Source organism: Pristis pectinata, chromosome 26 (genome assembly GCF_009764475.1).
Source record: "Pristis pectinata isolate sPriPec2 chromosome 26, sPriPec2.1.pri, whole genome shotgun sequence".
NCBI lineage: Eukaryota > Metazoa > Chordata > Chondrichthyes > Rhinopristiformes > Pristidae > Pristis > Pristis pectinata.
Genome location: NC_067430.1, coordinates 14,948,387 through 14,971,491, shown reverse-complemented (window position 1 = coordinate 14,971,491; position 23,105 = coordinate 14,948,387). Strand labels below are relative to the sequence as shown.

The 23,105-nt window shown below is 39.8% G+C and overlaps 2 protein-coding genes across 10 annotated transcripts in view; one reads left to right on the top strand and one right to left on the bottom strand.

Moving 5' to 3' along the window:
• agmat (agmatine ureohydrolase (agmatinase)) overlaps nucleotides 1–23,105 on the top strand; it is a 29,909-nt gene that overhangs the window by 1,204 nt on the left and 5,600 nt on the right. For 2 of the 3 annotated variants that reach the window (XM_052039387.1, XM_052039388.1), the window contains exons 2-6: nucleotides 1,202–1,404; nucleotides 1,538–1,586; nucleotides 2,431–2,626; nucleotides 4,016–4,195; nucleotides 5,406–5,490. In XM_052039387.1, the coding sequence (XP_051895347.1) occupies nucleotides 1,202–1,404; nucleotides 1,538–1,586; nucleotides 2,431–2,626; nucleotides 4,016–4,195; nucleotides 5,406–5,490 (713 nt within the window). Of the gene's footprint in view, nucleotides 1–1,201; nucleotides 1,405–1,537; nucleotides 1,587–2,430; nucleotides 2,627–4,015; nucleotides 4,196–5,405; nucleotides 5,491–6,051; nucleotides 6,261–23,105 lie in introns of those variants that run through there. The other variant, XM_052039386.1, reaches the window with a different exon arrangement.
• Nucleotides 9,767–23,105, bottom strand: part of dnajc16 (DnaJ (Hsp40) homolog, subfamily C, member 16) — a 30,583-nt gene continuing 17,244 nt past the window's right edge. For 5 of the 7 annotated variants that reach the window (XM_052039379.1, XM_052039378.1, XM_052039382.1 and 2 more), the window contains 6 exons: nucleotides 21,734–21,922; nucleotides 19,075–19,151; nucleotides 18,062–18,142; nucleotides 13,618–13,731; nucleotides 12,227–12,397; nucleotides 9,767–10,488 (listed from right to left, as the gene is read on the bottom strand). In XM_052039379.1, the coding sequence (XP_051895339.1) occupies nucleotides 10,053–10,488; nucleotides 12,227–12,397; nucleotides 13,618–13,731; nucleotides 18,062–18,142; nucleotides 19,075–19,151; nucleotides 21,734–21,922 (1,068 nt within the window). In that variant the 3' untranslated portion in view covers nucleotides 9,767–10,052. The remainder of the gene's footprint in view (nucleotides 10,489–12,226; nucleotides 12,398–13,617; nucleotides 13,732–18,061; nucleotides 18,143–19,074; nucleotides 19,152–21,733; nucleotides 21,923–23,105) is intronic. The other 2 variants (XM_052039383.1, XM_052039384.1) reach the window with 2 other exon arrangements.

The window sequence follows — 23,105 nt, the reverse complement described above, 5'->3', positions numbered from 1 at the left end:
TAAAACTGATTGTTCAGTGCGGAGTTCCAAAGGTTGCAGTGCTTCAAGTCCAAACTTGACCCTTGAGCCTACACTGAGCTTCACTGGAACACTAAGAGGTGGGAAAATTAGAGCAACTTCTGGAAGCTCAGGGAATGAGCTGAAAAACACCCTGAACGGAGGTGTTTGGCAAAACCAACACCCTACCTGGGCTTCTCAGTACAACAAAATGGAAGATGTACAAGTAAATCACTGTATATCTTGGCACATTTCCAATTGAGGATTATGAGTGGAATGCTAGCCTGGCAGCTGGGGAAAATGAACACAGCCAATGACAAAAATTTGTAATTGGAAAGCCAGTGCCAATCATGAAAGGACTGAATTGTTTAAAAGCCCATTTGGTTTGGGGAAAGAATTCTGACACCTTTTGTTGGTCAGGCCTGTCGTCACTCCACACCCCACACTCCACACCCCACACCCCACACCCCACAGCAACATGGTTGATTCTTAACACTGCCCAAAATGGACCTGTACCCCACTCAGTTCAGGGGCAATGAATGCTGGTTTTGCCCACAGCTTTTAATGATGTAATTATTAATTACTGGCAAACAATTTCTCAACAACATGACAACTTGTATTATATCATGACAACATGACACTTTTTAAGATAGCAAAGCATCCTAGAGGAGATCACAGGAGCTTCATCGAAACACCAATCCACATAAAATGAGAATAGGGCAGAATGAGCTGAAACTGGGAAGGTTTCACAATTCTGCAATCTGATGAAGGAGGTGTTTCGTTGCCACATTTACACTACACAAAAGAATTAGAAGACTAAGGAGGGCAGGTCTAACAGCAACAACATGACAACAAATTAATTTAAAGGTATTTGAATGGTTACTGTCAAATGTCAGTTTATAAAGCAGTAATACATATCATGTCCATCCATCATGCAGAAGGGGATGTCAATCAAACTCTAAATATGGGTAGGCAGTTAAAGGCATCCTGTTCAGTGATTGTAGGGTGGCTAGCTGCAATATATCTGACCTGGGTGTGTTGTTGACTATGGTATGTGGCAATAACATTTCTCTGCTGAAAGTATAATTTGCAAATAAAATGCTCGATGTTTTAAGTTGATAAAGCAAATCATCTATGGTGTTATTTGCAAACCACAGACTACACAACCACAAAGATCACCTTTCATTTTTGCTTCTCTGTTTAGGTTTGGACCTCGACATATCCGAGCAGAGTCAGCCATGGTCAGGGCATACAATGGTGGTACTAAGGCAGCCCCTTTCGAATCTCTGATGGTGGCTGACATTGGTGACATCAAAGTAAATCTTTATGACTTGAAGGAGAGCTGCAAGATGATCAGGGAATCCTTTAAGAAGATTGTATCCACTGGCTGTATACCCCTCACCATGGGTATGAAACTGCATGCCAGCTTGGGAAGAAGAAGAAAAAATGAATAAAATTTAGGAAGAGACAAAAAAGAATTTGGATCCTTGCTATGGGGCATGTCAAAAAATACTAATTATGTCTTTTTAATGTGGCCTAGGTGGTGATCACACAATAACATACCCAATACTACAGGCAGTGGCAGAAAAGTAAGTTTTACTGCATGTTCTTGTAATTGAAATGCAAGGGACAGCCTGAACTCTGTACTCTCTTTGTACACGTGACCCGCAAATGTATGCTGGCCTGTGTGAAGGTATCTTTACTTTGTTTTACCTGAAACTGTCCCAATTGATCACTACCTCCACTGAAGAAAATATATTTTTCATATGTGATGGCATATATCTTCTGTCAGATAATGAAAATGCTAAGTTCAGTTCTAACATGGTTAAATGTTTTAAAGTAGATTCTTTCAGAAAATATGATTCAGAAAAATATTTTTTTCAAATTATTTTTCTCTGACCTTTTTCCCTTCTGTTTCTTTCCTGAATATTTTAAACTCTGAGGTTTATTTCTGCAGCTATCTCCCTTTCAATATTTTATCCATGGTCATTAATTATGAGTCAAGACACATCGCACCAAAGGAGCATCACAGCTAGCTAGCTCTCTGTGTCGGTCCAGGAAGAGTTGGTGGATAATGATCAGGGTTGGACACCCTGCTGTGAATTCCCATCATGTGTTACTGGGGCCAGTTGTATTGCCCAAGGTGATTCACAGATGATATCAGTTAACTGAGTGCAGAGCTAGTGTTGAACTTGCCTCCTTCCTGGAATGTTGTCTCTCCAATTTATCAGGTAAACTGCTGCCACAAATAATGCCATAAGATCTAAAGTTGAAGAACATTAGGCAATTTTCAAATAACTTGAACAGTAAGGGCAAAAGAAGCAACTGGATATTTGGTGAAGGAGGGACATCAAACATTCTTCACTTGTTGTTATAAAGTCCAGGAGACTGATTAAAAGCCCCAATCTTTGATGGTCTTTTTTTTAAAATCAGATATGGTCCAATAGGATTGGTTCATATCGATGCACATGCTGACACAAGTGATATTGTCCTTGGGGAGAAAATATGTCATGGAACACCATTCAGGCGCTGTGTGGATGAAGGGCTGCTCGACTGCAAACGGGTAGTACAGATTGGGCTCCGTGGTTCTACTTATGAACCAGATGGTTATCTTTGGGGCCGAGAACAGGTAACATTTCAGTTTTTTAACCTTCATGTGGCCAAGGGGTTGATCAGGTGAACGCTAAAGTGCTTTTACTCATTTTTCCAAACTTATTTCCTCTGACTTTCTCTTCTCCTGAAGTCACCTGACAAGTCAACTGTCTTTTTGTGAGTTTGTGCAAGGAACTCTTGTTAAACATAATCCATAATTCCTCAAGGTCCAGGCCTGAGTGTTGTGTCCAGCAGCAATTTCATTACTTGGACACCAAAATAGTGAAAAAACACAGTTTTACAAAAAAAAACCCAAGCAACTTGATTTCTTGCAGACCTACAGTGATCAGACTTGGCTTCTGTTGTTATGTGACTTCTGAGAGGCACACGAGCACTTCCCCATGTGACTGTTAACTGATACCAAGCAAGCCCTACTTATCTCTCTCTCAGCAAAGATAGCAAGTCTTTTCAGTTAAGGGGGAATGGCATAGTGGCATAGCTAGCAGAGCTGCTGCCTCATGACTCCAGTGACCCAACTAGTAGAAATAATGGCAGGCAGCAAAATTATAGATGTATAATAGTGATAGTTGGAACTTTTAACTATTATAGACTGTGATAGCAAAAACATACGGGGCAAGAAGGGGAGGAGTTTCTTCGGGAGAACATTTGTGGCCCAATGTGGAAGCTGGCATTGTAGAGTATGAGTCAGGTAAAGTGGAGCAAATATCAGTGGGGGAGGCATCTGAGAAACAGTTCAGAATAGCAAGGAAGGTTTAGAATAGCAAAGGGAAAGAATATAGACCACACCAAGCTAAAACCAGGTGATTGGATTAGAGAAAATTTCAGTGGCATGAGAATAGATCTGATTTTAATTTACTTGAACCAAAGTTTGGCAGGCAAACTGTAACTGAACAGTGGGGGGGGGGGGGGGGGTGTCTTTAGAGGGAAATGTTTCAGTCTGGGTACATTCCCATGATGGAGGAGGGTAGGGAAATCCAGAGGTTTCTGGATGACCAAAAAATAGAGTAAAATAGCATAGAAAAACAAAATGATTACAGGATGTTCAGTGGGGTGGTAGAATGGAAGTAAGAGAGGCAAACGGAGAGCATAAGTAAGGTGGCAGCACATATAAAAGGGACCATGAATAGTCGACAGGCACATGAACAGGAAAAATAGTTTAAGATTCAGTGGAGTTATGATGAGGAATTACTGAGAAATGCATAAATAGATGGAGAAAGTGGGTTTGAAACAAATCCTGGAATCAACCCAATTGGTCCTCCATCTGTTTTACTTTCGGATATTAATCCTTGGTTTCTGTAGTACTTGGAGTCAGTTCATTTAAACCCATGATTTGTAATGGTTTAAGACAAATCAATCAATCTTTTCACGTTTGATGCCTGTTGTCCTGGGCATTTATTGTTTCCAGGGTTTTCGAGTGGTTACTGGACAGGATTGTTGGCTGCGTTCCCTCACTCCACTGATGAATGAGGTGAGACAGCAGATGGGAGATGGCCCAGTGTACATTAGTTTCGATATCGATGGCCTGGACCCAGCCTTTGCACCTGGAACTGGAACTCCAGAGATCGCAGGTCTTCATCCCAGTCAGGTAATCGAGCACAACACTTATTCCATTTCTTTTGTTCTTGTATGGACACCATCTGAATATAGTTGTTATGAGTTTTTCCAGGGCAATAATTTGAAGATTATAGTTTTCAAACATGTTTATTTTCACAAAGTTAAAAAAATCTTGGATTAAAGGTGACAATGTCAATTGGAATCTCTTCTCTCATTGACTAAATAGTAAATGATGTGTTAGTTCCTTTTTATTGGTATTGGTTGAATAATAACCAGGATACCGGGAGAAGAACCTCCTGACCCTCTTCAAAGAACATTGCAAGATATTTTATGCACCACTAGATGGGGCTCTGGCTTAAATCCCATCTGAAGCAAACCCTTTCAATGTACTGCATGCATTCATTGATTATTTGATACCTGAAGTACGCGAATATACAGAAAAATTAAGAGCAGGATTCCTGCACCCAGCCCCTCAGACTTACTCCATCACTTAATAAGACTATGACTGAACTGATTGTAACCTCCCTCTACATTCCCACTTTCAGTAACCTTTATCTGTTTTCTAGCTACCTCTGCCTTAAAATATATTCAAAGGCTGCGCTTCCTTTTGAGGAGCATTCGAAGACTTGGGACCCTCGGAGGAAAAAAATTCCATTATCTCAGTCTTAATTTTAAACAGTGAACCCTAGTTCTAGATTCTCCCACAAGAGAAAACATCCTCTCCATGTGAGTCTGTCAGGCCTTCTCAGGACCTTATTATGTTTCAATCAAGTCCTCTTTCACTCTTCTAAACTCCAGCAAGTACAAACCTAGTAGGTCCAATGTCTCCCATTCCAGATACAAGTCTGTTAAATCACCTCTGAACAGTTTCCAAGTCATTAACATCCTTCCCTGAATAAGATCAACCCTGTACTCCAGCTGTAGTCTCACTGACACCCAACATAATTGAAGAACAGCTTATTACTTTTGTATTCAATTCCCCCTACAATAAACAACAATATTGTTACTTTCCTAATTACTTGCTATAACCATGTTTTTGGCAAGAGTGCCACCAAACTAAACCAATAATGAGCCAACTATCCAATCATGTGACCATCAAAATTTCTGAAATATTTGACAGAATAGGCTTCAATGACACATAATATTACAGTTGAAAGAAAGCACTTCTTGGCTGTTCAGATTATTCATAAATCATTGAATGTAAAAATGGAAATAGAAAGTTGCTGCTTGTGTGTTCACAGGCCTTGGAAATTATCCAAGGGTGTCGGGGAATGAAAATAATCGGCTGTGACTTGGTTGAGGTTGCACCAGCATATGATACTTCTGGTGAGAAGACATTTAGATTAAGATTTTGCATTAACATAACTGAGGGATTTTGCTCTATTAAACAAAATGGACCTAATCAACGTCTAAATTATGCACAAGTATGAAGATGTCAAACAATAGCTTAAATGAGTTGGTGGTAGTTGCTTTTGTCGTGTTTTTAAGAGAGCAATGTGTGTTTAGCAATGTCCAAATGGCCTGTTTAGTGCTGTACTGTTCTATGTACGTACAGAGTGTTGCATTTTTCGAGTTGTCTTTTGAGTGAGGATCTGTTTTCCTGTTGCTGAATAAAGCAAGTTGGAAAATCTTCTATTTTGTGAATAAAGGGAAATTGAGGGTGTTGCCCTCTAACTTTCCTGTTGTACATGATTGATGGTTGAGTCCCCCCACCCCCACTTCCAATAACCCAGGAAAACTAACTTGCATTTGGTGCCATGGATGACAGTCGGCATCACAGCCAAAAGAAGCTATAAATGCAGAATAAATACCAACAAATAGTAATATTGCAAACATGTATAAAAGGGAAAAGAATCCATACCATTTAAGCATCTCTCTTTCTTTCAGGTAACACAGCTCTGACAGCTGCCAATCTGCTCTTTGAGATGCTTTGTGTTCTACCCAGTGTTAAATATTATTGAGATTTATAGATTGCTTGGGCCATACTGCCAAGATTACTCTTGTTACAGCCAAATCCATTTTATAACTGCTCTGTCCAACTTACTCTGTATATTACAACAGCAGATGTAATAAAAAGAATCTTTAACGTGCTGTAATATGGTGTGAAGCTTTAAACAACTTGCAGTGCACAGCACACCACATGAAAAATGAATATGCTGTGTGTGAATGTTTGCAGAAATGGCTGTATTATAAGTTTTGTTTATAAGATTACACTAATATTGCAAATGCTTACCTAAAATAATCAGTTAAACTGCAGTAATTTCTTACCACTGATTAGCAGTGTAGGTCCCAAATCATAGCAAATTTAGAAGTATTTATGGTTATGAATATAACTTTGGATACCTATAATGTACTACAGCTCCTCCCCAGGTTATGAAAGCCTGACTTGTGTACAGCCTGTACATACGAATGAGCATTTGGGAAACCGGCGGGAGAGATTTGCCGGCTGCTGCAGGCATCTTCTGCATGTGGGAACTCGTTTGTGGCTGCATTTCTGACTTGCTAACTGTTCAGGTTATGAACAGTTCACAGGAACAGAGCTGTGCCAATAGCCTGGGTCGGACTGCAATTACCAGTGATTTGCAATAGGCAGAAATGTGACAGAACTGGAATTTGTGAATAGCAATTCTGCTAATAGCAAACTAAACTCTAAAGTCTTCTGTTGCATTACCCAAGTGGTTTGGAACCAAGTCACATTACCAGCCAACTTAAATTCATAAATGCACCGCTTGATGTGGTATGATATAAAAAGACCCAGGTTTGATCATTGGCTTGGACTAAGTTAGCATTTTAAGGGTCCTATTGCTGTACTCATAACCTCTGCACAAGGGTTTCCTCCAATATTAAACCACGATGCTTCAGGAGAGGGAATCTATAGATTGATCCACAGAGAATAGGGGGTGTGGATCAAAGTAGCTGAGGTAATGGAATAAAGAGGTGGGTGGTTGTTCATCATTACATCAGAATGAGAGGATAGGTCGTGTTCTGCTTCCAGCATTCTGTACACAGTGATCCTAATTTCTGGATTGACTTAGATGGTTTGTATGTATCTATGTCTGGCTAGAATATATGGGCCACTGAAGTACTATCATGGCTCTTTTAGGTACGGATTAAGACGAATCACAGCAAGTAATTACTATCCAATGATAACCAATTCATCATCTACATGGGTCATTACAAACACACATGATCCAAAATATGGCACAACTGTACAACTTTAATTTACCAAGACACACCAAACTTTAGTAGACTGTATAATATACAGCTTTATCAAAGGGCGCCTTCTGAGGGTTTTAATTTTGTAATTTCAGTGCAGCTTGAAATTTCACTTGCAAACAAATATAAATTTTATTCTATTTAAAATGAATGCCTACATTTTGCATATTTAAAGTGACATAGTGTCAGAAACTTTCAGCAGTGCAAACAATAAACTTTGAACCAGAACTGCATATCCAATTTAACGAATGTTGCAAAATTTAAAAAAAAGGGATTCTTTTGTAAACTAATATTGTAATAATTGAATGGGTAAAGGCACTGCCCCATGGAACATTAAACCACACAGAACAGATGATTGCAGGTTTTATCCAATGTTTGTGTTCGATAATTTCAGCTTTTGCATAATCAGAGTTGCAAGAATTTATCCAACCCCAGTGATAGGAAGGAAAAATTAATGTTCAGGACTGTCATTTCTGATCAGTATTGAGTGATCACTGTTAAAGATACATTGGGTAAGAACAGGTTAATTTGCCCATGTGGAGACCACAATGTATGGAAGGGCATCTGAGACCTTTGGAACTGACTCTTGCAAAGAGGAAAATACAGTAAAAGTGAAACAAAAAGCCACTGTGTATATGGCTTAGGAGTTGGGACTCTCACATCAGGAGTGCAATTTCACAAGTTTGAACAGTATGAAATAACATTTTCAGTAATACACTTTAAGTTAAACTTCAAAAACAAGAGGACAAACAAAAGTCTTAGCTAATGGCAACAATTACATAAATTATGGTTTAAAAAAGAAATCAAGGAAAGGCTGAAATCCTGAATAAATCTAAAATAATGGAAGTGAACTATATTCCATTAATGTTTGAAAGAAAGGTTGGCCAGAACTAAGAGGCATTTTCCCATGAACTGAGGAGGCAGGAGCCTACAGGCTGAGGAGTCAATAGTGAGGGGCTCAGTGGAAGTTACCTACCTTCACTAATGGGCGTAGCAGGCAATCCGCTTCACTCGGTTTCCTAAGCAGGGAAACATTGCTGGAGAGAGGACCCCAAAAAGACACCTGAGGTCCTCACAGGTAAATATTCATCAACTTCAGGGGTAGATAAAGCACACATATTTTCTTGTTCTTGGTGCACCTGGCACATTGCACACATCCAGCCAGAAAACTAGCCTGCCTGTTGTGCAGGAATCTTGGTCATCTGGCTACCTTCTGAAAAAAGGATTGCTACACAATTTTTAGACCATTATCTTTTAGGTTCCATGTCTCCTCCAATGCTGATCAACATGCCATACATTTCCAGTATTCTCTGCCTTTATTTCAGACTCCATTCTCTTGCTGTGACACAAACGGACAGCAAGCCAGTTATAGATAATCCTAAACTTCTAAAATTTAATAAATACATTAAATACAGTTTACATTACTTGCATTAGATACTGCTATATGCAACCAAGTGCAGAATAAATTATTTCAGTCCATTAGTGAACATTTATTGTTCAGTTCTGTTAATATTTGATCTAATCTAAAGCCGACCAAACTGTGTCCAAACCCTGCTTCACCAATATACTTACACAACTTTTAATCCAGCTTCCTGTAACTGAGATTACAAACTACAATTAAACTCCAGTTCCAAAATGATTTTCATTCAATCGGTTACAGCTGTCAAACATTGTTTGCCAAGTCAAAAGATTGGGGGTTATTCAGAAAGTTTAATCCTTGGTTGGTTCAAGCATTAAATGATGAACAGTGAAAAGCAGGGATGGAGTGGAAGGGGTTAAATATGTTTGCACTAAGGAATGCAAGGGGAAGAGGGGAAGCTGAATCTGCCAAGTTTCTACTCCTGATTACCATTCAATGACAGCTCTTGGTAAATGCATCTTAGTGCTTTCTGAGGACATTATCCACTTAAACTGCGGCATAATAAGCTGTCTAGAGACTCAAATTTGGATGATGACTTTCAGTTCCGATATTTCAGCAGAAGTTATGATTTTCAGGTGGGAGGTGGGTTAGAAAAAAGTGGGGTTGGGTAGCGGGGAAAGAGAACAGCTGAAAAGTGCACCAGGCAAAGTAAAGCTTCATTAAGACTAACCGGCAACTTCAGTAAAGTCTGCTAACTGCACTCAATTCCAAGATGGAGGACAGGGCTAAAATAAAGCTCTTTCCTTTTTCTCAGCAGTGTATTCTTTCTTTCCTCATGGGGGCGGGTGGGAAGTTGGAGGTAGCTGCCTGTATATTTCCATTTCTCCACTATTGCGGGTTAATGTACCATGCACAAGGAAGACAGGGGAGGTAGGGTCAGAGTACCCAAAACCTGAGGTACAAGAATTCACGTACGATGCAACTTCTGGCAAAAAGGACTCAGATGCCTTCATACTATTATCCATCTGTTTTAAAAATCCATTCACTCACCAACTCCCTCATTGGTTGCTGTGCAAGTTAAAAGGAGTTTATTTTTTTCCTCATCGGGCAAAAAGGTTTGTGTGAACACAGCTTTTTAACTGTTCATTTGCCTGGTTCTTGTGTTTCACTTTACATGACTCTGTTGCATTACACAGCTAGAAAACAAAGTGGACAAAATATTCTTGAAAATTGAGATAGGGCTGTGTATTTCTGCACTATGAAGATTGGCTCAGATGCAATTCGGCACAAATGCTACCAGGACTACAGAACATCAGTGAAGCTCAGGCCAAAAGGGTACATAATATCGTTGCAGAATCCCTTCGAGCAGTCTGTCCATCCATAGGTTAAGTCTGTTGAGCAGTTGCTTGGTTTGTTTAATAGATGGATTGGAACTAAATGGATGTTGATTTGGGTTGTCTGTTTCCATTGTATTAGCTGCACCATCAGATTCAGTCCCATCTTGTGTTGATTCTGAGCTATTCAGTGCACCACGGTTCTCAATTTCATTATAGAGTTTGGGTTTAAACAGGCAAAAGTATTTCCGATGGCCATTTAGTGCTAATACATAGCCAGCATAGTTCTGGTTGTGATGATTTTCATCTTGTGTATTGGAAATTCGAGCAGGATCCTGGGCATATTCCAACAGATCTTCCAGCCACCTGCGATGTTTTGATAAGTTTAAAAAGGAGAAGTGTAATGATTTATTCCTGGAACGAAAGAAAGAAAACATTTTGAACTGCTCGAAAGGCACAGATCTTAAACAATTTTTCAACAAAATACTGATACCAAGGATAAAATAATTGGAAATTAAAACCGATATGTATCTGTTAAAAGATAATTCAGCTACCACCAAGTTTACTGAGCATTTCTAAATCAAAACATTGAGTGAATGATGCAAGCTAAATAATTGCAATAATATAATTAATTCTTTCCCACATTTTGATTTTCTGTCTTGTTATCAAAAATAGAAAGCTAGCATTGCTCTCTATGACCTTTAGGTGTTCCACCATTTGTATCATCTCAATTATTGTTTGAAGGAAGTAATGCTGGTACAAATCATGGAGCCCATCATCTCTGTCCCACACTTTACTGAAACTTAAGGATTTGAATGTCTCTCATTCCAGGGGAAAACCTTCTTAGCAGGCAGTTTCCTGAGCTCTTTGGTTCATTGTACACGGATTTTAGACAATATCCTGCTTGCAGGGCCACTTACACGTAGAGCTTGAATCTTTTATCTTTTATCCGACAAAAAACCACCTCAAGGACAATCCAAAGGCTTATCTGGATATCAGTTTGTCATGAATAAACCTGGCAATGAACAAGCACTTTGCAGAATTTGCAATTTCATTTTTCTTTAAGAATGCTGCACTTGATTTTCAAAATGTTTATAAGCTTCTGTCCAATTTCCTTTCTTTGTGGATGCACTGTTCATGTGAAAAAGGCCATAAAAGTGTAGGTGGAAATGTAGCAAAATAAAAAATGATGTTTGCAATTGCATGAATGGCCCAATAAAGCCTGAAGTCTGCAATTTACATTATTACTGATTTGTTTCAGTTGTACCCGAGTGAATTTTTAAAAAAATAAGCAAAAATCCTTTATTATTTGAACCCTGATATATACAGAAAAAAAAACCACCCCACTTCTAGTATTGAAGGCAATCGCATCATTTCCCAGGCAGAGCATCATATTGTCATCTGACCTGCTGCCACTCTAGATTGAGTGACCAAATCCAATTAAGGGGGCTGAAGGCCAACTCATCAACAGCAAGGGGTAAACAAATAAAACTGCGGATGCTGACATCTGAAACAAAAACAGAAATGCTGGAAGGATTCAAGCATCATCTGTGGAAAGAGAAATCAGTTAATGTATCAGGTCAGGGACCCCGCCTCAGAAGAAGAAAAAAGTTCCACAAGGGATTTCATTTCAGTTGACACACACTTGAAATGTAGCCAGATACACCTCAAATAAACACGTGTGTAGGTACCCTTGATTAACTTGCTTACCACACCCACTATTCAGATAGAATCAAGGGATAGCAAACCTTGTGTGATGGGTGCTGCAAGGTTGTGGTCCCAGGGAGTTAAGCTCCAGGAGGGAGGGAGAGAAAAAAAAATAATGGCCAGTGGAATATGGTTCCTCCTGTGTTGGGGCCAGACTGGGTAGGAGTAAATAAAGCTCAAAGCTATGTTACTGTCAGGGGTTAGGGTAGGGTAGGACACATGAGTGTCCAAAAATGTGTTACCATGCACAGGAACCCAGGCTGATGCTTTCTTTCATCCCCAATTGCAGACTTTTCTACCACCGTATGAGGTCAGTTAATTCAGCATTGACTAGGGACCGAACCTGGACTTTCCGATGAGCATAGCGAAGTTGTGCAAAGGTGGTGCATTTCTCAGCAAGGCTTTACGATTTCCACCCCTACCCAACACCACATGCGAAACTCACCAGGTTACAGGATAGACTTCGTGTGCAAACCTTTGTATCAAAGTATTCTTTGTGGCATCAGTAACAGCAACCAGCACATTTATGTTTCCAGGAACGAGCCGCACAAGGTTGCTAGCATAGTTAACATAAGTCAGTTCAGTCACTTCCACGAAAACCTGCTCTGATGACCTACTTAATGAAGAAAAGATTCAGTATTTAACTGGTGTTATGGTCTTAATTTAAGACCCAATTTTATCTTTCACATCTAAATCGAGTAACAGCTGACTGCTACCCAGGCTTCAAAAACAATACAGTAAAACTCAGATAATCTGGCACCCTGGGGACTTTAGTGATGGTGGACTGGAAGATTTTCCAGAGTATTGGATGTTATTTTTAATAATACCCCAAGACAAATTTTAATTCACTTTTCTTCTTAAAATGATGTTACACGGTTTTATAATATAGATGAGCCAGGTGAGCGGAAAGAGACTGTGGGAACTGGTGCCCTGGTGAATGGAAAGGGAGCGTGGCAAACATCACCAGGTGAGCCAGATGCCAAACCACTGGGATTTCCAAATAGTTGGATAATGGATTATCAGAATTTTACTGAACCTTGAAGAATGATGTGCCTTTAAGATTTTTCATACAAACTAGGAGCAGGAATATGCCATTTGGTCCCTTTGCTATTTAACAAGATCATGGCTGATGTGACTGTAACTTCAGCTCTGCATTCCTGTTCTGTGAATTTGATGATTTCAGGCAGCTATTCCTTCTTTCACTCTCCACAGATGTGTACCTTTTGTTCAAAATTGTTTCTTTTTTTCTTTTCTGTATCGAACAGCTGTTTTTTCATAGAACAGTAGAACACAGGAACAGGCCCTTTGGCTCATTATGTCTGTGTTGACCATGATGCCAATTTAAACTAATCCATCTGCCTGCACATGGTCTATATCCCTCCATTCCCTGCCTGTTCATGTGCCTGTCTAAATACCTCTTAAAAATTGTTATTGTATCTGCTTCTACCATGTCCTCTGGCAGTGTGTTACAGGCACCTACAACTGGTGTAAAAAAGCAAGCTTGCCTCGTAAATCTCCTTTAAACTTTTCCCCTCATGTAATTGTTATCTTGACAACTTTGTTCCTTCCACTCATTCCCCGCTGCAACTTAAAACACACTTACTTTCTCACTTTCCTGCAAGAGTCAATGACCGATACTTTCCCCTGGGTACATACATGCTTCGAGCTTTTGCAAACTCTGCCAGAGCATCTTAATACTACCAGAGTGTGACTTTGGTGACAATAAACAACTGATTCAGAGTTGAAGGTTGCATATACTGAGCCCACTAGTTCAAGATCAGAAGCAGGCAAAAGTATATACAAGTAAATTGCATTTACTTGTTCAGATAGTAATACCTTAAGTTCCTGGAGGCATTGGGTTGCTGCTTTTTTGCTACATCCTGAACTTTTGCCATTGCCGGTTCTTCCTTTTTCTCAGGTTCAGGTCTCCTCTCCAAATCAGTTGGTTCACTGAAATATTTTAATAAATTGAATAGATTTAGTTTATTCTCCAAACCAGGAGTGAAATTTTCAATTTCTCAAATTCCAGTTTTGTTATATGCATTCCAACTGAACTACATTAAAATAAAGGCACGATCAGAGAAAAATGGAGATTATGCTAAAGCTAGAGGAGATATTATATTACTGGGAGGGATGATCATGAGCTTCATCAGATAGGCAAGTTTTAGGGAGACTTGTGAACAACAATAGGTAGGCAACACAAATCCATAAAGGAAATTCTTGACAATTGAAGGCAAAACCCATAAAACCCCAGATTCTGAGAAGCCCATGAACTTGACAGACAGGGAAAGACCAGCTGGTCCTTCCTAGTTCAGCCCCATGAATAGACAGCTCTGGGAATGTTGTAGAGGTTATAAAGTAAGGCAAGGTGGATGGGATGTTGAGCAGCAGGTTGCAGAAACAGAGTGCAGAAATGTCACAATTTTTGATAAGGATTTCAGCAATGAATGGGCAAAAGTACTGATAAACACAAGTGGTGTTAAGGATGCATCAGAGTGGATAAGAACCGAAAGTTCAGTTTTGGGTAATTACACCACCAAGCTTCCAAATATTTTGTTTCAGTGTAGCACAGTGACTAGCATGGGGATTGGATCAGCACCAAGGTATACAAGTTTGTGGAGGGAGATGAATACAAAGGCATTGGTCTTCTCAATGTTTAACTGGAGGAAAGACTGGATTCTGAAAACACAAAATAACAGTGGATATAGTTTCCCCATGCTGACAGTTGGCCCACTCTAAATGATAAATAGTAAAACTGAAAACAATGTAATTTTATGAAAATAAAAGGTAAATTCCTCTTGGATACCAACTATTAGCAGCCGCATTCATAATTTAATTGTGAAAGTAATCCCATTTTAACCAGTGACTGAAACTGCTTGGACCCAAATTTGAAGTCAATAAATGCTTAAAGTATAGGGTAGTGACAAAAAAAAACAGCAGCTCATGGAGAGAGGGACAGGATTAACAACTCAAGTTGTTCCATTGTCAGCAGAACGTTCCTTTAAATAGATATAAATGCAACTAAGTGGCACAATGTACTTATAGTTATACTTCGACTGTCTGGAGGCTGTAGCTTGTATCCAAAAGCTCCAATCACAAATTGCACATAGCAATTTCACCAAGAAATGATTGCTGGTGCAATCTAATTCAAGTTGAATTGCTTTTCTGAGTCAAAAAACAAAACAGACATTGGATCAAATTTCTAGACTTTTGTTCCTTCATGATTATTACTTGGCCTGCCGAGCATTTCCAGCATCATGCTATTAACAGGTTATGGACAGCTTACTTAAAATGGTGGTCTCTGCCAGCACCACCAAGGTACTGATAAATGAGTTGTTTATTCTCACCATCAGGTTGACAGTGCTCAACATACCCTTTGTCTGGAATATGTAATTTTATCCAGTTTGCTGTCTAATTCATTTTCACTACAGTATGTAATTTGATCTAGTCACAGTCTGCCAACATTCCCAAGTTCAGACATGAAGGTGTACAGTTTGAGGAACTTGAACAAGAGGAAAAGAATTTTAAATTCAGTGAGAGCACATGCAGAGTTAGAAGACAAACTACAGAGTTTTGGTTGACAAGTTGCTGGAGGGCGTAAAATGGGAGCATTGTAACAGTTGATTCTGGAGTTAACAAAGGCTTGAACGGGACTTTCAGAGCCAAATGGGTTGCAATAAAAACCAAGGTGGCTAACATTGCAGAACTAGGAGTGGATCCAGCTCCCAATTCTTTATGATGATGCTTATGTTGTTAATATCCCAGTTTAGGGATACCAAGGTTACGACCACCCTGGTTCACAAACAGCATGGGACTGGGATCAGTAGTGAGAGAACAAAGTTTGTAGGAAGGGCCAAATATAATGTCTTAAAGTCTCACTACAGTTGACTACAGAAGTCTGGTTTATCAATACTGGACAAGCAGCGAGTCAGTGGAGAAGAGGACAGAAATTGGCGAGGTGGGGGGGGGGGTGGTCTCACATCACCAGTAAAAACATGGAATCTGATCATATCACCTAGATACAGCATGATAAGAAATCGAATAGGGGCAAGGATGGATGTGTGTTGGGGGGTGGGGAGGAGGAAGAGAGAAACATCAAAGCTAACTAAATAGATTTTCAGGCCATAATTAGATTTGTAATAGTGGAGTAAAGAAAGGTCATTCCTGTTTAGCTGGAGAATAGAAGGTAAGGGTGAAAGAAGAACAATGAAATTATCTATATTAAAAGATACCAACAGCTAGTGAACAATAGTCAAAGCCACAGACCGGACCCTTAGCCACTAATTTGGAATTCAGCAGGCACAAGCATCGAGATGCAAGAAAGGTGGACAGGTAAGAAGTCAACGGTCAGCAGCACTGCTTTTTACTCCTTAGCTGCAGGCAATGATTCTTTGGAATTGCAGGCAACACAAACTCTGACTCCTCTTCGGTCCAGTTTCTCTGCCAGTTGGGTTGTGTACACCCATGAATGCTGCCCCTGCTCTTCCTCAGTGAAGAAAGAATAAGATAACTCTGGATGACAAAGGGTATTTAGTTCACCTAGACTCATGTTTTGATCCTTCTTTGTACAAATATGATTTTTTTAAAAATCAGATTTCTTCATTTGAATTAGTGTAGCGATGCTCTTTATGGCTTTCCCTGCACTGGCCACACCATATCACTAACTTTTTTGTACTTCAATGATCAAGTCCAAAGCATAGCCTAATCATTCATAATGCCCTCTGACAAAGGCTTGAAGTTTCCAAAACCATACATCAGATGAGCCACCTTGATTTTTTTCATGACTGTGGCCAATCATTTACTTGGCAATGCACCCACAGGAATTCAATAAATAACTTAAGTAGTATGGATAAGTACAAAAATACATTGCAAATACAAGTTGTACTCCATCACTTTCATGAAAAGCATTAAGAATAAAGAGACAATCTACTGCCTGCATTGCTGCATCATAGCACTGTGGTCAAGGAATCTACCCTCAACAGATGGTTCTTGCTTACATCACCTGGGGTGAGGGGGTGGGTGTCAAATGTCTCCTCAAAATTGCCCATCATATTTTGGGGACGTACCAGTAATAATGTCTCTGTATCAGTAAAAATCATCTTCATGGAAGAGTGTATCCCAGTCGTTGACTGAGTCAATAAAATGACTGAAGAGCACCAGGGTACTTGGATGCTCCTTTCTTAGAGCATTTAGCATGTTTGTATGTTTGAAGGTCAACTAACTAATGAGTGCATTCTAAGAACGTGCCACTTGAGTATAGTGGTGCTTTTCTGCATCTTGTGCCACTGTGAGCTTTAATGGTTCTCAGGATCTTTGACTTGCCTGCTTAGAGTTGGACTAGTAAGTGTTGAACTGTCATGCATCGATACAAAGGAACTCAAGAGCAGAAAAGTAGTGCTGTGGCCAGACAAATGAGCAGAACACTAACTACCTTCTTGGCTTAAGTCTGATTTAACAGCGGGTAAGTGAACCAACTGATGAAAGGCTAGACAGGCAAGGCAGGTCCCAAGATGATAGAGAACAATGTGACAGCAATTTGTGCCAATCACCATGAACCTGGAGTCAAACCTGGGCTATTCTAACTCTCTCAGATCTCTCACCTCTGCCAGCTGAGACAATGAGGCCTTCACAGTGAGCTATTTCCCACACTCCCAAGACCACTCCCCCTTCCAGTTACACCACCTAAACCTGCAAGCTTCAAATGTGACCTATGGTAGGCGATGTATAATCCCCATTAAGATCACATTATTTGTTTCTTAATGTATTTGCTTTCTGTGGGTCCACATCCCTCCCATCATTCTATGCTCTGCACCTCGTACTTTGTTTCCTCTGTTCTCTGCTCCTGCTTTCCCCTTCTGGCTTACGTACCCCCATCTTATTAGGCTAGGCTCACTCCTTGCTCCCCAACCTATTACCGGCTCCTTTCTCTTTGCTCCTGCATCCACCCCCCCATTTTATATTACATCTGCGGTCCTCTTGCCCACCCACCAACCCCCATCCTGTGCTCTGCTCCTCTGTACACTTAATAATGCATCACAACATTGTAATATCTCTTCTATGGAGTTCCAGCTCATCGCCACCCCCCCACCAGAAACCATGAAGCAAGCCCATTAATATTTCAAAGAGAGCTTCACATTTTAAAATGATTCAGATTCTTAAAACTCACAGCTTGCTACCCAAAACATTAAGCAGTCTATTCTCTTTCAGCTGCCAGTAGACCTACTGATGACTTTTCAGTATTTTTTTGTATATCTATGGCATAAATCAGCATGTTGCTTACCCAAAAGCTTGAATGATGAATGCCCCAAGCAGAATGAAAATCACAGAAAAAAGCAGAGAAATCAAAGGCATCATTTCCCTCCTGAAACAGAAAAAGTAATTACCAAAGTTCATTTTTAATTTCCTCTGGTCATATCAGATGCTTATTCCGTTTCCCACATCTACACCTCCTCCACACTGAACTTTTGTTCCCTCATTTATCCAGTTCTCCCATTTCTGCCAGCTTTCATCCTACTCTATTAAATCTTTTCTCATTTATCCCTTCTTACCTTTCTGTCAGAGATCCTGCCGTGCATTCTCCTCCTCCCTCCTTTCTAGGATTCTTAAAACTTGTCTTTAACATTTCCCAGTTCTGCTGAAAGGTCTCAACTTGAAACATTAACTGTGTTCCTTTGCAACAGAAGCAGACCTGCCTGACCTGCTGAATATTTCCAGCAGTTTCTGTTTTCACTTCTGACCTTCACTATTTGTTGTATTGGACACAAAACATGTGTCAGCCTCCTACACTCCTCCTAGTGGGTTTACGGCTTCTCTCCCAGCATAGGACATTGACACTTTGCAATGGCAGAGATTTTTTAAGTCCCAGATGCCCAATGATGTCTTGTTTATGTGGATTGACCCATTGAGCATTTCCAGATTTACTGACAATTATTCATGCTTGAACCTTGAAAATAACATTAAGTTCTGCAAAAGTATTACTGTCAAGCTTAATCCTATTCTCGCTGTACTTCTATACTTGCAAAATTTCTACTGGGGGAGTGGAAATCACAGAATAGAAATTAGATCAGAAGAATGCTCTAGTCTATTAACTATCATCTTCTTGCTCAGACTTCAACTGACCTGCTCTGTACCTGCAACATCCTTTTGTCATTTCAGAACTTTAATATTTGTGGTTTGGGATTTTAGTTCCTCCCTAGCTTTCTGATAGCTCCCTGTCATTTGCTCAATTTCTGGTAGGCAGGAGGTTACAATAAGCCACTTCAATAATGACTGGCATTAATACCAGGTACTTACCAGTTCTGAGTGAACCCAGATTCCCAGATTTGCAATGCATAATCTGTCATGGCATACAGCCAGCGGACGAGGAAGATCTAGAGAGAATATACTGGGTTTGAGTTTAACAAAGCAATTCAGTATCAACTGATACTACAATTTTCTGCTGCATATACAATACAAAAGTTATTTCTAAAGCAAGAACTTTATTTGGAGCTTCATCATATATGAACATGCTCTTTGTGAACCACTACTGGACAGTCCTTCCAGGTGAGGCAGCGCTTCACCTGTGAATCCGAGGGGGTCATTTATTGCATCCGGTGCGGGCTCCTCTACATCAGTGAGACCCGATGCAGATTGAGTGACCACTTCGTTGAACACCTTCGCTCCGTCCGCCACAAAAGCGAGGATCTCTCAGTGGCCAGCCACTTCAATTCCACGTCCCACTCCCATGCTGACATGTCTATCCATGGCATCCTCTACTGCCACGTTGAGGCCAGACGCAGGTTGGAGGAGCAACACCTCATGTTCCACCTCGGTAGTCTCCAACCTGACAGCCTCGACGTTGATTTCTCTAACTTCTGGTAACTCCTTCCCTCCCCCCCACCCCCTTTGACTTCCCTCATTCCTGTGGCCTCCCTCACTCTTTCCTCTCCCTTGCCCTCACGACCTGTCCATCTATTCCCCACCTCCTTCCATGGTCTACTGCCCGCTCCTACCGGATTCCTCCTCCTTCAGCCCTTTGCCTCTTCAACCCATCACCTCTCAGTTTCTTACATCACTCCCTTTCATCCCTCATCCACCTGGACTATCACCTGCCAACCCAAGATCCTCCCCCTCCTCCAACCTTCTTATTCTGGCTTCTGCCCTCTTCCTTTCCAGTTCTGATGAAGGGTCTTGACCCAAAACGGCAACTGTTTATTTCCCTCCATAGATGCTGCCTGACCTGCTGAGTTCCTCCAGCATTTTGTGTGCGCTATCACATCCATGTCCAGATTTGATTTATTGAATTCAACAGAGAGAAAGGTCTTGAAATGAACCTGCTTAAATGTACCTACTCTGGTTTTTAAACAAAAAAATCAACCTTTCAACATTTTTAAACAACCTTTTTTTGCACTTGCGCTGGTTCCCTGATACCAGAAGGACTGCTTAGAAAATCTGTACCGATAATGAGGAATAATGGCAGTTAAACAATAAAAATGTTGAATTTTGCAGACTAGATGTAACAGGATAAACCTAAACTTCATACACTTACAAGATAAATGAAGTTCAAATTGATTGGGTACTTTCCTGTGTCTCTTAGAACAAGCAATTCTGAAGGTTTATGCTTTTTCTTGGAGACACAAGAGACTGCAGATTTTGGCATTTGGAGCAACTCATAAATAAACTGCTGGAAGAACTCAGCAGGCCACGCAGCATCTGTATAGGCAAAGAGATGGTTGACGTTTTGGATCAAGACCCTGCATCAGGACATGGTCAACACACTATTTCAAACTTTATATCCCCTCAAAAATAACTGGGAAATCAATAGGAACAACACACTTGTATATTATACCAAAGTCTAAGGGTGAAGAACAGCTCCCTATTAATTCTGTTGGAATATATTAAACAAAAGTTGTTCGAATAATGAACTACATGGATGATGAAAGTAACATCACCATATTTTTCTTGAAAGATTCTGATAACTGAACACCTCCACAAGATCCGAAACGGATTGACCCCCAACATTCATTGCTGCAGGTCAGGTTGCCAACCCTCCTGGATGAATAATCAACCTCTTGGACATTGCTGCCAGAGACCTAGGAGAAAATTACTTCCATACTCCAATCATAACTGCACCCCTAGAAATGTTTCAGACTTAGTTCATGTGCAAATATCTACTGAATTTTCGTAACTACAAGATGCAGCAAATTCTCTAAATCATTTGGGCTTAATAAGCTATATTCAGAACTGATGTATATTCATATTACATTGTATCTAATTTACCTTCTGAAGATCCACCAGTTTAAAATCCAATACTCTTACAAGAAGCAATAGCTTTTTTTCCTGTGCAAATTCAGACTGCTGGCTCATGTTTTCATGGCCTACCATACAGAATACTTAGATGGACAGCAAAACCAGCACTTTCTCTCCTCCATCTTGTTCCATGGTATTGATCTAACCACAGCTAGTAAAAGCACTGCATCAGTAGCAGTGTGTTCTTCATATATCTGAAAAACACCACCCACAACCTATGCACGCTAAACTATTATCTTTGTGACACAATAGGCCATCAAAATAGAATTATAAAGCAGCTGGTAGCAGCTAACCTGTCAGGATCAACATGTTTATTGCTATACATGGAACAAAATTTACTATATGTCTCCCTGTGATGTTATGCAAATTTAAGGTGGTGGCAATTAGCCTATTAAAGTAAACATGCTAATATCTGTAGAAAGCAGCAAGTGCTATATCCAACCACAATCCAGTTACCCAATATCAGGGACCTACCAGAATGTTGGTTGATACCCATTTTACGTGTCAGTAGAATTTGGCTCATTACATCACATCAATATAGCATGTAAACCACTGCTGAAAAGATATGGGCATCTTTTTTTGCTCAGTTCACAGCTTCATGAAAATCACAGATAATATTAGAGACTAATGTAACCATTCAGGTAAGAGTTTGTAAAACACTTACTGGCGCAAATTCATCATTTAATTCAGGTAAAATGGCTTCATGGGAGAAGAATGTGTGGTGCCCCACTTCCAATAACTGATTCACCTCAGTAAAAAGTTGGAATTTATCTCCCTCGCTCCCATTCCATCCACTTTCAAGCAATTTATAGAACACTTTCCCTGGAGTAGTGCTTTGCTGTAGAATCACAATCTATCCAATAGATATTTAAGAAAAATATGAGAGATATTTTTAAAAACACATCACTTCTTTAAGAGAGCAAACAAGAACTACAATTAAATACAGGTACAGGGTGCATCATTAGAAGAATGGATATATCTTTGCAGATGAAAGATCACCGAGTTGAAACATTAAATCTCTCCACCGATGCAGCTGGCTGTTTTCAGCATTGTGCTTTTATGTACATTTATAAATGTGTTTTTCCAGAGCCAGCAAACGTGGTGATTGGTCAAAGGCAAAAAGAGTAAAAGCCATTTCCTTAAGTTCTAAATTATTTTGTTGTGGTGAGTTCTGCTAATTGAATATTATCTTACAAATTGCATATAGGCAAGGGTTTTAGTAGGAGCAATAATATGATTCTAAAGAACAAGCTTAGAATCTTCATTAGAAAACAGCAGCACAACTGAATCTTCTAAAACTTAAAGAAAGGGATGGAAGCTGTGGTTTGTGCATTGGAATAAAGGATCATTTCAAACACAAGAAATCAATATCTGAATAGCTTCTCACATGAATGCAGAGAGGCAAGTGCAGCTATACAAGTAATTCTGTTTTTAAGTAATTTAAGTTGACACCTTAGGAAAGAGACTAATTTTCAAAAGTGCTTCCACTAGTTGTGAAGCTCTGTGGGATGCAGGGAGTTCCATTTGAAGATAATTTATCCCATTCAACAACCCTCACATACCAATGAAATGGCTACTGTTTTCTCCTAGCGAAGATGAAAAATATAATTTGAGATTTATTATCTTTAGTAACAATTAATTTAACAATATCCAGGAATTTAAAAAAGCCTACCTCTGATGATATACTAGACAAGTTTGTAAAGAAAATTTACACTGTTATTAGCATATAATGTTAGAAATTACTCCTGCTGATAGAAATGCAAGAATTTTTATTGGGAAGAACATTGTATGCATTTCTATTACATCTTTCATTCATTGTTTCAATGGAGGTGATATTTCATTTAATGCTAACACAGCAGTGCATCAATTCAAAAAGCAGATAGGAGAACACCAGATGCTAATCTATCACATTCCTAATGACTTCTCATCCAGCAACTTTGGTTTAATCCTGACATCTGGTGCTGTCTGTGCAGAGTTTGCATGTTCACTATGTGACTGACTGGTGCTCAGTTTCCTCCCACATCCCAAAGTTGTTA